At 41.7% G+C, this 17,153-nt stretch overlaps 2 protein-coding genes across 3 annotated transcripts in view; one reads left to right on the top strand and one right to left on the bottom strand.

The window, feature by feature from the left end:
- Positions 1-3,321, bottom strand: part of FKBP15 (FK506 binding protein 15) — a 54,777-nt gene extending 51,456 nt beyond the window's left edge. The window contains exons 1-3 of the mRNA XM_006088006.3: positions 3,277-3,321; positions 2,862-2,999; positions 2,564-2,817 (exon numbers count right to left, since the gene is read on the bottom strand). Of these exons, the coding sequence (XP_006088068.2) occupies positions 2,564-2,817; positions 2,862-2,999; positions 3,277-3,321 (437 nt within the window). The remainder of the gene's footprint in view (positions 1-2,563; positions 2,818-2,861; positions 3,000-3,276) is intronic.
- Positions 2,898-17,153, top strand: part of SLC31A1 (solute carrier family 31 member 1) — a 29,428-nt gene continuing 15,172 nt past the window's right edge. Inside the window, exon 1 of one of the 2 annotated variants that reach the window (XM_006088004.3) lies at positions 2,898-3,039. The gene's annotated coding sequence lies outside the window, so the exon portion shown is untranslated. Of the gene's footprint in view, positions 3,040-3,513; positions 3,638-17,153 lie in introns of those variants that run through there. The other variant, XM_023753265.1, reaches the window with a different exon arrangement.

Genomic DNA, 17,153 nt, shown 5'->3' with positions numbered 1-17,153 from the left:
TGACCGGAGTCCCCTTCTTGTCTATTCTGTTCTCTCTTGTTCAACCCGGATAGCCTGTATTAGCCTTCAGCCTCCGCGCGTATGCGCACACTCCTGTTGGGCATTTACTGCTTTTATCTCACTACCCTTCACCCTGTCTGAATCATCAACCCACGAAAATTCTATTTTGATGTGACATAGTTTGTTCCTGTTGGAGTTAATCTAAATTATGGCACTTAGTACCTCCTGAACATCCCCCGAGGGGTCCCAGATTGTAGAGGGTGCAGGCGGGCTGAGGGACACCCCCCATGCACGAATTTCATGCACCGGGCCACTAGTCTTTTATATAATCTAAAACATAAGTATATACATAAGTAGCCCCTTAGAATGCTTTGTGATTACTATTACTGGATTGATTTTACCCTACTACTAAACTAGAAGTTTCTTAAGGGGCAAGAACTTTGCCTTATTCCTATCTGCTTTAGTGGAAGCCAAGTACCATATAATTAGCAAGCACTGATATATTTCTTCATTTCAAAGTCACAATGGTGGGGAAAGAGCTAAGCCCTCCAAAAAAGCAAACTTCCTGATTACTACTTCTAAGTTAACCATGGACTTTAAGAGGCCTGGAAACTTGGAACACATTATCAATCATCTAGATAGCCATCCTAGACACTAATACTCCCTTTTCTATCAGGCTTGTGTATTCTAAATGGAATCAAGTAAGTCATATACTTAAGTCAAGATACTTGAAAAATTAATAAGCAAGTATATTTACAGTAAATTACAGTTATAAAACAGGAAGTGCTGCGGTCATATGTTCTACTTCCTTAGAGAAACCAAAGACGGACTAGCTGAATCAGAGAATACTGGTGAAACTTCCTATATCCTCAATCTTAAATCTGATTTGGTTTTTCTGGTTATTACTGGGAACGAAAATAATGTATCTGTATAACTTTGTTTACTAAGCCTTTTACCATTCAATTAGCTGTTGTCTATGTTTAAGAGCACAGTCACATGCCTAGAACTAAAGCGCTTCAGGTCCTATGAGCCTGCTCAGGAAAGTAGCCTAGCGGAGCCACCAGGAACTGATCTCAGAGCAGGAATTTGGAAAAGAGCACACGACTGTCATTTTTCACCCTGTAATTTTCAGTCAGCAGTGGACTGCTTGTTGCATGAAAATCAAAAGCTCTAACACTCATTTACAGACATCCCCAAATGCTTTCACCTAGAGAAGAATGTAAATTTTAAGTATATCTTGTAAACTTTCACATGGCACAGCCATGTACAAAACAGGTTTGTATGAAAAAAACATTAATTCAAAAGGCTTACTGCATAGTCAACAGCAGCTGGCTGGATTGTGTGGACATTTTCATGAATGCTCCGGGTGGAAGAGGGGAAAAAATGAATCAAAGCACAGCTTAATTCTAAAATAACTGAGAACTGAAAGAACCCAAAGTGGAACTAAGTGGACAAAGGCCATCTAAAGTGGGGGTAGTTAAAATAGGTAGTATAGCTAGTCACCATGTAAGTCAAAAGAAAGGCAGTGTCATTTTACATACTGAATCTCTACCAAGACTGGAAGCAACTTGAGGACAGGCTTGATCATCTTTGCAACCTCTTAGCATTCAGTAAAATAAGGGGTATATGCTGGTGTATTCATCATTCTTCAATACATTCTTAAATTTGTTAAACAAATGTTCAAAGAAAAGTTCTGCAAGTATCAGAACTTGTTAGCTCACAAGGTTAAAGGGAGTCAAGCTGTCTACTGACACAACACAAGGGAAACGGCTACACTGATTACTGGAGGAGACAAAGAGCTGCCGCTTGAAAAACTGTACCCCAGACCAGTATGTACAATGACTGGAGGCAGGGAATAGCGACCACAGTCTCTTAGATTGGTTTTGAGCTTTCGAGTGCAATTTCATGACTACTATTCATTCAACAGGCACTTCCTGAGCACTCACTATGTACTGTACTGAGCACTAGGCAGAGATGAACAAACATAAGAGGTCTCTGTCCTGTTAGGGCTCATAATCCAGTCGGTTCGGTGTGCAAGAACAGAGGTAATCACGCCTAGCTGTGGGAATAAGGAAGAGAAAGCAATTTTTTTCTGCCTGGGGTGGTGGGAGAAAAGAAAGTACCCAAAAGGTGACATCCCTGAAGGATGCTCAAGCTGACTCACCAAGGCCAATTCTTAAGTATCACCACTTTGTCCCCCCCGCCCCCCAAGAGAAAGTCTTCTATTGGCCCCAAGTGACTCCAATAAAAACTCTTAAGGCAGGTATTCTCATCAGCCATCACCCGCATTGCACAGGAGAAACTGTGACCCAGAAAGCTAAAGGCGAATCTCGGAGTGATATGCGTGTCAGGGGAGATGCCAGGCCCAGAAGGCAGGTGGGCAGACTCAGCAGTTTCGAGCTCTGCCAGGATTCCAAGACCTGTCTGCAGAGCGCAGGAGTGTGGCAAGGGTCTGGACCCGGAAGTTGGGGAGAGGTCTGAAAAGAGAGCGACCCCTCCAACCATCTGCCCGACTTCCTCAGCCACGCCTTTGGTCCCACGCTTCACAGTCACTCACACTCACCCGCCGCTAGGCGAGAGGAAGTCGGTGTCGTCTTCGTCGCCCGCACCGAACATCGCGCTGGCTTTCGCCCGGCAGCCGGGAGGAAGTCGGAGCGTTTCCTGGGCCTTTAGCCGCCGACGTCGTGAAATGCCGCGGAGGCGTGCTGCTTTACGGCAGGACGAACTCTGGCACAGTCGTCCACCGGACAGGAGAACCTGGTTCTGGTGGGAGGTGGGGCAAAGACCGGGGAGGCACGCGCGCGGCGTGACGTCAGGCTTCTCCAGCCCTCAGAGGCGGTGAAATCCGCGGGAGCTCCGACGTCCTGCGCAGGGATTGGCCAGTGAGGCAGGGGGCAGAGGCGGGAATTGGTGGCCTCTGTGGCAATCGTGGACACGTCGAGCCGGTCACTAGTGGAGGGTGTTGATGTTGAGTCGTGAGGGGGCGACTGGATCAGGTTCTGAAAAGGAGACGCCGGTGGCGGGTCTCGATCTGGGAAGGTAAGGCCTCCTTCGCCCCTCTCTCTACCTTGGCACGAGCACAGCCCCTTCCCCTCCGGCACCAGGACTCTCCGCGCCAGTTTTCCCCGCTCGGCGAAAGGAAAAGGGCCCGGGATGGGCAGTCAGGAGGTCTCCGCTTTCGGCCGGGCCCCAGCAGTGACTTAGCTGGAGTGACCTTGAGGCAAGATGTTCGGTGCCTCGGTTTCCCCTTCTGTAAATCGGGCCTGGCGCCCCTACCTTTTGTACCCTGTGGCCGACCTCGCTATGTATCCGACGGGCCATTTGTGCAGTGCTTCTGTGTGCCGGCTGGCGAGAAGCTTTTAGACCCCAGAGGTCATCGAATTCAGTCCCATTCTCCCCATAATCCCCGGGTTTACAGGTAGGAGAAGAAGGAACGAAGTACTTGAACGGGTAGTCTGAGGTCACGCAGAGTAAAGGGCAGGCTGGGGCTGGATCCCTGGCCTCTGGATTCAGGAACTGAAGAGCTGCTGCAAGTCCCTTACCGGCCCGTAAGCACCGTGCGCCCCCCCGGAGCGCTGACTGCTGGACGGTGGCTGCCTCTTGAGAAAGGCCCCCTCTCTGGAGCCCGCCGGTGCAGGTGAGGTGCAGGGGAGCTGGGACCTTCCGCAAAGGAGGCAACGTGAGCAGCTGAAAATCTCCAGCCCCAACCGCCGGGGTTTTGCTCAGTCCTCCTGCCGCTGACTTAAGTCAGCATCAGTTCTGGCCGACTTCTCTGCCTCCCGTTCCCAGCCTCTCTGTTTCTTGTATTTCTTTGGTTAATCTGGCGGAGTTCTTGGAACAGGTTCTAGATAGGCCTGCCTTAGCCAAGGTGTGGATCAAGCAAGTTCATGTCCCACTGAAGCGTCCATTTCCACAGATCTCGCTGGAATTGCACTCCAGCTTCTCCCCATCGGATTAGTACAACAGGTGTCCCCTACCTGATCTGTTAGCATGAAATTGAAGTGACGTGATTGGTGTCTCCCTCCCTGAGAACTTCGAATTCTTGGCACTTCCCTTGCTATGCTTTTTGTTATAATCTGTGTACTTCTCAATTGTAAGCTTCCCAAGGACAGGGATCGTTTTATTCATCTTGATGTCTCCTTGTGCCGCAGAGCACTATGCTTTCTTGCCCTTAATGAATTCTTATTAATGCTTCGTTAGGTTGAAGTAATGGAATTCATCCTTGTTCCCTTATTACTTAATTTACTCTCTTAGGGTCTCTTTCCCCCATGTGACCCAGAGAGCCCAGCAATGGCTCTTGCCTTTCATAGGTAGCTTCCAGAAAAACAAAAATGCTGTCCTATCTGTGAACTGTCGGGGTTGCTTAGTCTTTTGTTAATTAAAGATGATTTGACTATGGTTTAAAGCTGGGGAGAGGGGAATACGGCAGCTAGAAATATTACATGTAACTCTAATTTTTGTTGGTAAAGTATTACTCTGTTGAACTGAGGATAGGGCTGTTGTCTACTTCCTGTGTTTACTTTACAGATTAAGATGGTTAAAGCAGTGATGCAACTGGTATCTAAGCACTAGAACAGGAGCCCTTTAGAGTAGCTCTGTTTAGAATGTGAAGTTGGTTACTTCTCGGGAAATAAGAGATTGAACTGCATAAGTAACATAGCTCTTTTTAACCCCTCTCCTCATTTTAGCACTAAAACATCTGAGTAGTGCTTTTAAAAAACACTTAAAAAGTGGTTCTCAACCTTCTGGCCCTTTAAATACAGTTCCTCATGTTGTGACCCCCAACCATAAAATTATTTTCATTGCTACTTCATAACTGCAATGTTGCTACTGTTATGAATCGTAATGTAAATATCTGATATGCAGGATGGTCTTAGGCGACCCCTGTGAAAGGGTCGTTCGACCCCCAAAGGGGTCGCGACCCACGGGTTGAGAACCACTGCACTAAAGGATCATTTGACTGTTTATGGTGCATTCTGAATGGGGTGTTTTATCTAGGGTATTTAAGTAATCTTTTTATATAGGTAGGAATCCTAAAATCTGGATCAGCCCTTTTGGTGATTGGAATGCCACAAATATGCCTGTCCAGATCACTGTTGTGGGAAAACAACAGCTGGTTCTGATTGGCAGTATAAGGAAATGGAAGATAGTGGTGAGGCTTCCTTATTCCTTAGTTTTTGAACTGCAGGATTGGATGCACCTAAAAAGCCACTTTCTTCCTGAATTAGAATATTGAACTAGGAATCAGGAAACTTGCATTCCTATCCCAAGCGTTTCTATCTCACTCTGAGCTTGGGCCAGGCTCCCTAAGCACTTTGTAGAAGGAGTGGTTTAGATCCAGACATCTATTAAGTACCGCTGGGGGTGCAGAGGTAAGTTATGGCACACTCTTGATCTCAAGTTTGAATTAAGAATTTTGTTTGCATACAGCTTTTAGATGTATTTGTAAAATGTATCAACACCTTAAAGACTAGCCAGGAAGCAGCAGTTTTAACAATTACTTTCAAAATCAGAAATTTTGCTACAGAGATGACAATTTTTATATACAGCTACACCCATACTAATTGTACTGGTGAATGCATTTTTAAATTAATAGATTAAAGTTATAGCAAAGTTAAATCATAGGTGTGGTAATAGGTATATGAGTTAAATATAGGTTTGGGGGTTTGGTATTGTGCATGTTCTTTCTGTCCAGTCACTAAAAACAGAAGAATGTTAGAACATAATTCAGGAAATATTATCTGAAAACCTGCTATGTGCTGGATATTGCCTAAGAGAGGAAAATGAGTTAGTCACTAATAGTTGAGTAGTGGGGATAATGGAAGTATACAAATAGCCATAATAGAAGACATAACAAAGTAAGTCCCATAGGTAGAAATTAATTATTGAAGAATTTCAAAGGAAGAAATGATCATATGTAGTTTGGAGGAGGGTGTGGGGTTAGATAATGGACTTGAAGATGAGTGGGATTCCAAGCGAGAAAATAATACTTCCAAGATTGAAGGGGTGGCTTTGACAAAAGCAAAAAGGCAGGAAAGTAGGCAAAAATTTCTTATAAGAATTGCCCTGTTATCTGATGCAATTAGGGTCGGTAGTTAGTTAACTGAAAAAGTAAGTTAAAACACGGAATCATACAGATATTAGTTACACACAGACCTTAAACATTTTACTTAACTTAAAACATAAACATTTTGCCTAACCGGTTTGGCTCAGTGGATAGAGCGTCAGCCTGCGGACTCAAGGGTCCCAGGTTCGATTTCGGTCAAGGGCATGTACCTTGGTTGCGGGCACATCCCCAGTAGGGAGTGTGCAGGAGGCAGCTGATCAATGTTTCTCTCTCATTGATGTTTCTGACTATCCCTCTCCCTTCCTCTCTGTAAAAAATCAATAAAATACTTAAAAAAAAAACCAAAAAAACATAAACATTTTTTGCCATTCTTTAACATAAGCCTTTTCTTGGAGTGTAGGTTCAGGGATCTGCAAATTCCAGTGTGAGGGCCAAATCTTACCCTAGCCTGCTGCCTGTTTCTGTAAATAAAGTTTCATTAGAACACAGCCAGGCTCGTTTTTTTACATATTATCTGTGGCTACTTTCACATACAAGGTAGAATTGAGTGGTTGTGTGTATCATCTTCATCTAGTCTTTCCAAAGCTTTCAACTTGGTTTTCTTTTTCTTTTCTTTTTTAATATATTTTATTGATTTTTTACAGAGAGGGAGAGGGATAGAGAGTTAGAAACATCGATGAGAGAGAAACAACGACCAGCTGCCTCCTGCACACCCCCTATTGGGGATGTGCACACAACCTAGGTACATGCCCTTGACCGGAATTGAACCTGGGACCTTTCAGTCCGCAAGCCGACGCTCTATCCACTGAGCCAAACCAGTTAGGGCTCAACTTGGTTTTCATAGAAACAACTACTCCTAGATTCTTAAGCTCTGGAGCCAAATTATTTTGCCATGTATTAGTTGTGTAGGCCTTAGGCAAGTTGCTCAGTTTCCTCCTTTTAAAACAGGGACAATAATAATATCTAGTTCTTAGGGTTCCTGTGAAGATTATCTGAGTTAATTCATGTAAAGCACTTAGAACAGAACCTGGCAGGTAGTAACTACTCAATTAATTTTAGCTGCTGCTGTTGTTTTTCTCTTCTCATCCATCTATACTTCATTGCTTTACACAATACTTCATTAAATTATATATTTATAATAATTAGCAGACTGGCATAAGTTGTTTTTGAACAAACACAACTGATACCCTTTATTAGTACACAACTTCACTGAGAGGGAGAACTGAAGTGTTACTCCGATGATATTGGAGAATAACTTTGCTAGTGTGTTATCAGTTAAGTGGTTAAAAGAGTTCTGTGGGATAGTTTGCTAAGAGTGTAAGACAACAGTACACTTAGGGAAGTAGGGGATTAAAATTGAAAAGGAGACCAGGGCCATATTTGTCAATACCTTGAAGGCCAAGATGACAAGTTTGTAGGAAATGGAATTTTTTTATTCTAAATGACATAGTGATGTAAAAAAAATTCAAATGGTTTAGGAGTATATGAAGTAAAAAATAAAAGTTTCCCCACTCCATGTGAGTAACTACTTCATTTTTCTAATAATCCTTAGAATGTGGAATTGAATGAGATAAGACATGGTAAACACTATTTGGGACACTGGTATTGATCTGTTAAAAACCTCAATCCAGTTGGGGGGGGGGGTTGAATCATAATATCTATTTTTAATTGAGAAAAAATAAAGGTTCTAGACTGAATGTGAATAAAATTCAATGACTGTTCTAAAGGTAACAATTTATACCATACTCTTAAGAGTCTCTAATCCTTAAGTGTGTTCCTCTCTTTGTTCCAATTTGGTTCTGCTGTTGATTCCTCTTTGTACCTTCCTCACCAGAACTGCTACAAAAGAGAAAAGGATGATATGATTATCACTGGAAAAGCAAGTGTTTACAGTTACAAGATGACTTCATGTAGTGGAAGATGTCAAATAAGTCAGTGACCAGGTGGCACCAAGATAACTGCCATTAAAGTTGGCAAGCCAGGCATAATTGGGGAAATGGAATGGCGGAAAGAGGGCAGGTTGCTGATGCCTCCATCCCACATGCAGCTTTTAGCACAATAAACCCATTTTAAAAATCAAAAGTTTTCTGTACTTTGTGACTAAGTGTGAGAACTCATCAAGAGTCTGATACTTAATACATTAAAATTAGCAGTTTATGCCAAAAGAAATCTTATAGAAGAGTCTGGGAAGGAAATGCTTTTGAAGTTCCACTGCTTTGAGTAATAGTTTATAATTTAGGTAACATCCCCAAGCAGAGGAGGGGCCCATCCTTAGGAATGCAAAGCCCTGCAGAGAAGGAAAAGGTTGAGAAGGGTCCACCCTACCTCTTTTCCTTTACACAAAGGCCTTAGGCTTTTGTATACAACCTGCTTTTGTAGGCTGAGGACATTATGCAATACAACATAATGCGATGGAAGCATGCATTGCAAAAGGAAATACGAGGAATGATTTGAAGGGAATTCATAAAGAAAGCAAAACTCTAGTAGCCAGTGAAATATTAGAGGAGCTTTTTTTAGCCAGGTTGAGTCTTTCCCTAAATAAATAATGGAATTCTTCACCTAGAACATAGTGGTTCAATTTATGAAATGAAAGGCTAACTGTGTACCTTCAGGCCCCCATTCCTTTCTCTTCCCTTTCCTGATGGCTTTTTACAGCTCCCATGCAACCCTGTGCAGAATCTGTACCTTAGTAATCTTATATTGTCTTTTATTTGGATGTATCTCTCCTCCACCAGACTGAGTTTCTTTTTAATATACTTTTTATTGATTTCAGAGAGGAAGGGAGAGGGAGAGAGAGATAGAAACATCAATGATGAGAGAGAATCATCGATCGGCTGCCTCCTGCATGCCCCACACTGGGGATCAAATTCGCAACCCAGGCATATTCCCTGACCAGGAATAGAACCGTGATCTCCTGGTTCATAGGTCAGCGCTCAACTACTGAGTCATGCCGGTCAGGCAAGACTGAGTTTACTAAGGATTGGGGTTAATCATAATACTTTTATTTAATAGGTACACAATAAATTTGAATGAATGAAGCGCCTCAGTTCCTTGGGGTCACGCAAATAATAAGCCCCAAGAACCAGATCTAGAACCCAGGTCTTCTGATTCCTAGCCCAGTACTTTTCCACCACACAATGCAGCTTCTATCTGAGGTATTGAACAACTTTTCTCATTTTCATTTACATTCTCTATGCATTTTCATGAAATCATCCTTTATTAATTAAAGGAAGAGAGAAGTAAAAAAAAAATAGTTTCTAGTTTCTGCCTCACACAAAGTTAATTCCAGTATTCTTCATAGGCAAACCAACAACACTGTGATCTAAGTAGTTGAAATCCTATATAACTAAAGAAAAGTTTGCCCTGGCCAGTGTGGTTCAGTGGGTTGGGCATCATCCTGTGCATGGAAGGGTTGCCAGTTTGATTCCCAGTCATGGCACATACCCAGGTTGTGGGCTCGATAAGGGCATGCAAGAGGCAGCCAGTTGACATCTCTCTCACATCAATGTTTCTTCCTCTTCCTTCCTCTCTCTCTCAAAATCAATTTCAAAATCTTAAAAAAAAAAAAAGAAAAGTTTAAGGGGTACCTTTGCCTGCCTTTGATTATAACAAGACGGCAGTTAAAGCAGTGCTTTGCCAATATGGTTGCCCCTTGAACAACATGGCTTTGAACTGCATGGGTCCCCTTACATGTGGATTTTTTTTTTCATCAAATATATGGTCAGCCCTCTGTATCCTCAGGTTTAGCATCCCTGGATTCAACCAACTGGTCAAAAACAGTATTTTCCCAGATGAGGGGGGGCTGACTGTTGTTTTACATCATCTATAATAATAAAAGCATAATACGCAAATCGACCGAACAGCTGTGTGGACAACCTTCCAGACAAAGCTGGGGCTGCAGCCTCAGGATCGAGGCAGCTGCCGCCGCTGCGAGGGAAGGATTGAGGCAGCCGCCACGGCTACGAAGGCCTACTCTTGCACACATTGCGTGCATCGGGCCTCTATTTTATATAAGGGACTTGAACGTCCATGGATTTTGGTATCCCCAGGGGTTCTTGAAATCAATCCCTTGCAGATACTGAGGAACAACTAAAATTTTGGGGGAATCAAAAGTTATACACGGATTTTGACTGCACAGGGATTGGTGCTCCTAACCCCCGTGTTCAAGAGTCAAGCTGTATATATATATGTATCTGACAGCTGGTACTTTTTAAATCAAACTATAAGAGGCTGTATACTTTAAGTGACGTGAAAGTGATCCCTCTTTGTGACTTGAGCATCTTTCAGAAATTAATTTTATCATCTACTGAGTAAATAAGCTAGTATTTATAATGTTTCATACTTATTAAACTTCAAGATTAGGAAGTATTTTGACATTTTATTTGATCCTTGCAAACCTGTGAGGTTGGCAGGGTAGGTATTTTTATATCCATTTTGCAATAAAGGAACTAGTACTTGTTGGGTTTAGGTAATTGGTTTAATGTCACATGGCTAATAACGGTAAACTTGTGTCTATAGCTCAGTGCCTCTGATACCTAATCCAGTGTTTTCTCCACTCTTGTCACACTATAAAACTCTGAAAACTTTACCTAAATCATACTAAAGCACTCGGGGTTAACACATTGGAAATGTGTCAAGATTACAAAAGGATCCAGTAAGAGGAGGGTAAAAGGGTACATCTTGTGATTGTTTTATTCCAGTATGTGGCTTAGTCAACAACAAAAGATATCAGAGAAATGGAGTTTAGTAGCGGGAAGATATACTCCCCATTGGACTTAGGCCCTTCTATCATTGCATAACTAAAAGACCTTTTCAGTTTGTTTGTTTGACGTATCAAATTTGAGTTGTCCTATTCGGACAAGGCAAATAACAGCTTTTGTGAAAATGTAGTTGTACATTTGATCTTCTTTGTACAGAAAGGTGAGAGTAGGCAAGAGAAACAGGAGCTTCTATGTTATTTGCTGCTAAAACAGGATATGTAAAGCTCAGAAATCCCTCCTGCTTAGCTGCTTCCTGGCAAATCCTCTGGAGAAATGGGAGGTTTGGGGAAAGTGGTTAGCCTAGTGCAGTGGTCGGCAAACTGCGGCTCACAAGCCACATGTGACTCTTTGGCCCCTTGAGTGTGGCTCTTCCACAAAATACCATGTGCGGGTGTGCACATACAGTGCGATTGAAACTTCGTGGCCCATGCGCAGAAGTCGGTATTTTGTGGAAGAGCCACACTCAAGGGGCCAAAGAGCCGCATGTGGCTCGCGAACCGCAGTTTGCCGACCACTGGAGTGTTACAGAAGCCTTATGTAGAAGCAAATATTACAGTTCAGTTGACTAAAGAATATAATGGCATAATTATTCAGTAACATGCACCCCAGTTTCCCCATTTGTGAAATAAAGGAGTTAGACTTAAAATGTAATTTTTAAAAATAGGAATTACATTATGTGGCTCAGAATTCAAAAGGTACACAAGGATGTTTAGTGAAATAACCCACATCTGACCAGTTTCCCTCCTAGGGATCACAGTGTTGCCACTTTCTTTTTTATTTTTTTTTATTACAATGTTTTTATTGATTTCAGAAAGAGGAAAGGAGAGGGAGAAAGAGGTAGAAGCATCAACGATGAGAGAGAATCATTAATCGGCTGCCTCCTGCATGCCCCCTACTGGGGATTGAGCCTGCAACCCTGGCATGTGCCCAGACCGGGAATCAAACCGTGATTTCCATGTTCATGAGTCAACTCTCAACCACTGAGCCACACTGGCTGAGCTGTGGCCACTTTCTTGTGCCCCTATGCCCAGAGGTTGTGTAGGTGTTTACAGATAATATGCATATAATTTTTTTTCCTTTATTTTTTTTTTTACAAATGATAGCATACAGTGTACCTGCTGTATTTATCTCATAATATACCTTAGAGATCATTCTATATCAGTATATAAAGAGCTTCCTCATTCTTGTTTATGACAGCAAGGTGTCCCATTTTATAGACATACTAGAGGCCCGATGCACGAAATTTGTACAGGAGTAGGCCTTCCTTCCCCTGGCTGCTGGCGCCGGCTTCCCTCTAGCACCCGGGACCCAGGCTTCCCTCCAGCCGATGGCAGACACCCGGGACTTGGGCTGCCCTCGCAGCTCTGGCTTCGTCCAGAAAGTCGTCTAGTCTAATTAGCATGTTACACTTTTATTATTATAGATGATCACTAATCAGTGCCTTATCAATGAACATTTAAGTTACATTTTCATTAGTTTGCTTTTACAGACAGTCCTGCAACAAATAATTTTGTTCACATAAGATTTCACATGGGTCAATAGATATTTAGAAGTGGAATTGTTCAAAGGGTATGTGCATCAGACTGGTAATTAATGACTTCTAGTTCTTATGGTCTATGAAATTTTAATTGTAAATGAACAGTGAAAGAGTTGAGAAGGTAAAATTTTCTTGAAAACATCTTAATTTTTATTTCTTGTTATTCAGAGACTACATCTTAAATAAAGGCCAAGTATAGGCAACCTTAACGAAATGATATTGAATTGCAAACTTGACAAAAATCATCTCCATCATGATCCTATATAGATTTTTCTAGTGCTGTTCAGTGTGATATTACTCAGGAGCTAATTTTCTAACTCAGGACAAAAAAAGAACTGTCTCGCCTGGCTGGTGTGGCTCAGTGGTTGAGCATCTACCTATAAACCAGGAGATCACGGTTCGAATTTCTGTCAGGGCACATGGCCGGGTTGCGGGCATGCAGGAAGCAGCCAATCAATGATTCTCTCTCATTATTGATGTTTCTATCTCTCTCCCTTCCTCTCTGAAATCAATAAAAATATATTTTAAAAAATAAAAATAAAAAAGGACTATCTCCCAAATACTTTTACTAGTACTTAACACATAGAGGATTCAGAAGATTAGCTGGTTGTTAAGAGTCCGTGTAGGGACTGAAAATAGATAAGTAAACCAGAGAGCTAAGTAATATCTATCTGTTTACATGAGTTTCTTACTGGCTTTCCTAGTTTTTTTGTGGGGATTTTGTGTGTGTGTGTGGGTGGGTAGATGTGTGAAAAGGGTCATATCAATCACTTATCTTTTTGAGGAGCTAGGGACCATAAGCAGATCAGAATTAATATTATCCCCTATACCCTGTTGAGCATACTTGCTAACCTTCCTTCCTTCCCTTTCTCACCTCCTTCATTTTCTCTCTGTGTGCTTGATGCCATTTGTGAAATTTGCTTTACAAATAGCAGGTTTCAGCCAGAACTTCCATCCTCTTCAATTACAAATTCCTCACCTTGGGATACAGGGTACTTAATAAATACTTGCTGAATTGAGTTTGGGTTGATGTCAGAGTAATCCAGCCTCTACTTTGCTACTCTCAGGTGACATACTCTTTTCCCTGCCAGCATGCATGGCACATCTTGCAACCTACCCCTATGCACACCTAATTTGATTTAGGAAGGGGCAAAAGGCCAAGTAAATTATCTAGAAGAGGAATGTGTGTCTATGTATGTTTAAGTAATGGTTAACACGTAACTTGCTGGCTTCCATTGCCATTCTTTGTGCTGCAGTTAAAAATGTGGAACCTTATTTATTTAGCTACACACTAGTGGTAGCTATAGAGATAGACATAGTTGGTAGGAATGACTTGGGAATATGCAACTAAAAATAAATATATATCCCCCCCCCCCCCCAAATCTCATTTTATGTGTATGAAGTCATAAAGATCACAATGTATGTTAGATTAATACAAACTTCAGGTTATAAATTAATGAAGCTGTACATTTAGAAGAGAACATTTAATTAGTGTTGACTTTTTTATTTTAGAATAAAGAAACTTGTCTATGGGCCATGCTTTAAGTACTCGTAGACTCTCTGTGGGATAGCTCTGATAAACTGTGGGATATGAGACAACCAGGCCCATTGGTGGACTATAACTCCTATAGTTACAGATGACAGGATTATAGGACTTAATTAACGTGCAGCTCAGCCAGGTAGGTCCCACCTTTCCAAATATAAGCTTACTTACATGCAAGATTCCCAGGGAAAATTACTGCTGAGTAGCTGAAGCTAGATGCTTCACTAGGCTTTTTTCTACCTGTTATTTAGGCACCTTATAAAAGGCCCATAAACTTTCTAGAAACTAACCATGAAAAGAATTTCCTTTATTATGATTCAGAAATACCACCAGGTGCCTGATGCCATGTTATGGCTTAGAATTACGGGGTAGAATTCTAAGCCATAATATTCTAATTCCACCTCTTACCTACTCTTTTTTTAAAAAAATATATATTTTATTGATTTTTTTACAGAGAGGAAGGGAGAGGGAAGGATAGAGAGTTAGAAACATGGATGAGAGAGAAACATCGATCAGCTGCCTCCTGCACACCCCCCACTGGGGATGTGCCTGCAACCAAGGTACATGCCCTTGACTGGAATCGAACCTGGGACCCTTGAGTCTGCAGGCTGACGCTCTATCCACTGAGCCAAACCGGTTAGGGCTTACCTACTCTTAAGAAGCTAAAATATAGACAATACAAGATGGGCAAAAACAATATAATGTATCATATTTCCATTTCATGATGGCATTTTGAACACATCTCTTTTCCTTTCCCAAATCCTAATGAAATGACTACAGAAATATAAAAATAAAGAGCAGTGTGTTATATATAGAGTTTATCCCATTTCTGGCACAGGGCTCCAAAAACCCTTGATATTTCCTAAGTGAAGAGAGCAATAAAGGTGTCTTTTGTTAGTCTTTTTGGGGGGACCTTTCCCTATATATCTCTTCTTTCATTTGGCTGTTGATTTGTATACTTTAATATCCATTTTAATAAATTGGTAATCTAGTGAGTAAATGGGTTTTCTAAGTTCTGTGAGCCACTCTAGCAAATTAATATAACCCAAGGAGAGGGGGTATGGGAACCCCTGATTTATAGTCAATTGGTCAGAAGTAAGGATAACAACCTGGGGTTATGATTGGCATCTGAAGTGGAGGGCAGGCAATCTTGTAGGTCTGAGCCCTCAACCTCTAGAATCTGATTCTATCTCCGGGTGGATAATGTCAGAATTGTATTGAATTGTAGACACTCAGTTGGTGTTGGAGAATTGCTTCATGGTGGGAAACACCCTCCCCCCATAAAAAGCATCTTTTATCATTAGAAAAGAGTGAGAGAGAAGCCTGAAACTTTGAGACACTGCAAAGAAAATAGATGCAGATCACCCTAGCCCGTTTGGCTCAGTTGATAGAACATCGGCCTGCGAACTGAAGGGTCCCGTGTTTGATTCTGGTCAAGGACACATGCTTGGGTTGCAGGCTTGATCCCCAGTAGGGGGCATGCAAGAGTCAGCCAATCAATGATTCTTTCTCATCATTGGTGTTCCTATCTCTCTCTCCCTCTCCTTTCCTCTCTGAAATAAATAAAAATAAAAGAAATATATTAAAAAAAGAAAATAGATGCGGATTGGAAGCAAATTGCTGACCACCTGATACAACATAGGTGAAGGGTGTTCCTGCCTGTGAAGTTAAATGGATAGGATTCACTGGCACACCCTCAAGACTCCCAAATTGAGAACAGCAGAGGTTAGAAAGAAAGGTTAGCTCTGGAGTAATGGCTGAAGGACAAATCAAAGAACTTGGGGAACTATAGGTATGCCAAGTTTTCTAGTAGAAAGAGCAGTAGATTAAAAGTAGCAATAATGAATGTTATCGAGGGCTTACTGTGCCTAGGCCAGGGGTGGGCAAACTTTTTGACTCGAGGGCCACAATGGGTTCTTAAACTGGACCGGAGGGCCGGAACAAAAGCATGGATGGAGTGTTTGTGTGAACTAATATAAATTCAAAGTAAACATCATTACATAAAAGGGTACGGTCTTTTTTGTTTGTTTGTTTTATTCATTTCAAACGGGCCGGATCCGGCCCGCGGGCCGTAGTTTGCCCACGGCTGGCCTAGGCCCTGTGCTACGTGTTTAGATGTACATTGTCATGAGGTAGGTGCTATTCTCATCCCTATTTTAAAGGAAACTAACTTAACCACTATGCTATCACCTAAGTGAACTCCTGGTAATAATCCTTAAAACAATCCTTTTATTATCCTGATTTTATAACTAAGGCACAGAGATATTAAATAATTTGCCCAAGGGCCCACAACCAGTAGGTACAGTTTTACCAGTTAGAGAATGAGTATAGCTCCCTGTGTACTGGGAGAGTTGCCATAAAAAAGAAATGGTAAATACCTTTTCTGCCCACAACTTCCTTCTCATGTTTTTCTTTGTTTGTTTTTGGTGACCTATTCAGGATCTCAAAGTGAACTCCCAATCTCAGAAAGACAGGAGTTGTTAGGACAGACCCCACTGTGCTAAACTGGGAATAAATCTTAATTTTATTAATCATGTTAAGAACTAATATCCAACAGTTTCTTCATACAAAGCACTGCATTTCCTATTTGAGGTTTATCTTTCTGGTAGTTCAGCTCCTGTATTTTACAACTAATCTAGAAAAATAAAATTGCAGAAACTATATAATTTCCCCTTCATCTGAAACTCAAGAGATTTTATTCACACAGTGGGTGTAAAAACTTCTCTCAAATCCCAAAGATGAGCCATTGGCAATTCAGTGTTACTCCAGAAGGTTCTTTGGTGGCAGTGTGTGTAAACTTTCAAGTGAGACTATGCTAGCTCTGTGTCCTTTCGGAATATCAAAATAAATGTTTTATTTTAGATACTGGTGGAACCTTGACTTTTTTCTTTCCTTTTTTTTTTAAAGCTCTCACTTATTAAACATTCAATTCTTAAATTCCTTATACTATATATCTATGTTGTACATCTCTATAATTCAGAACTGGGGTTCTCACATTTTCGAGTGATTAAGAGTTGCCTAGCCCTAGCCAGTTTGACTCAGTGGATAGAGCGTTGGCTGTGGACTGAAGGGTCCCAGGTTCGATCCCGGCCAAGGGCACACACCTGGGTTGTGGGCTTGATCCCCTGTGTGATTCTCTCTCATCCTTGATGTTTCTATCTTGCTCTCCCTCTCCCTCTCTGAAGTCAATAAAAATATTTTTTTTAAAAAGAAGAAATGTTAGAATGTCTAAAGCATATCAATAAT

This window comes from Myotis lucifugus, unplaced genomic scaffold (genome assembly GCF_000147115.1).
Source record: "Myotis lucifugus unplaced genomic scaffold, Myoluc2.0 scaffold_43, whole genome shotgun sequence".
NCBI classification, from domain to species: Eukaryota; Metazoa; Chordata; class Mammalia; order Chiroptera; family Vespertilionidae; genus Myotis; species Myotis lucifugus.
This window is presented reverse-complemented; position numbering and strand designations above follow the sequence as displayed.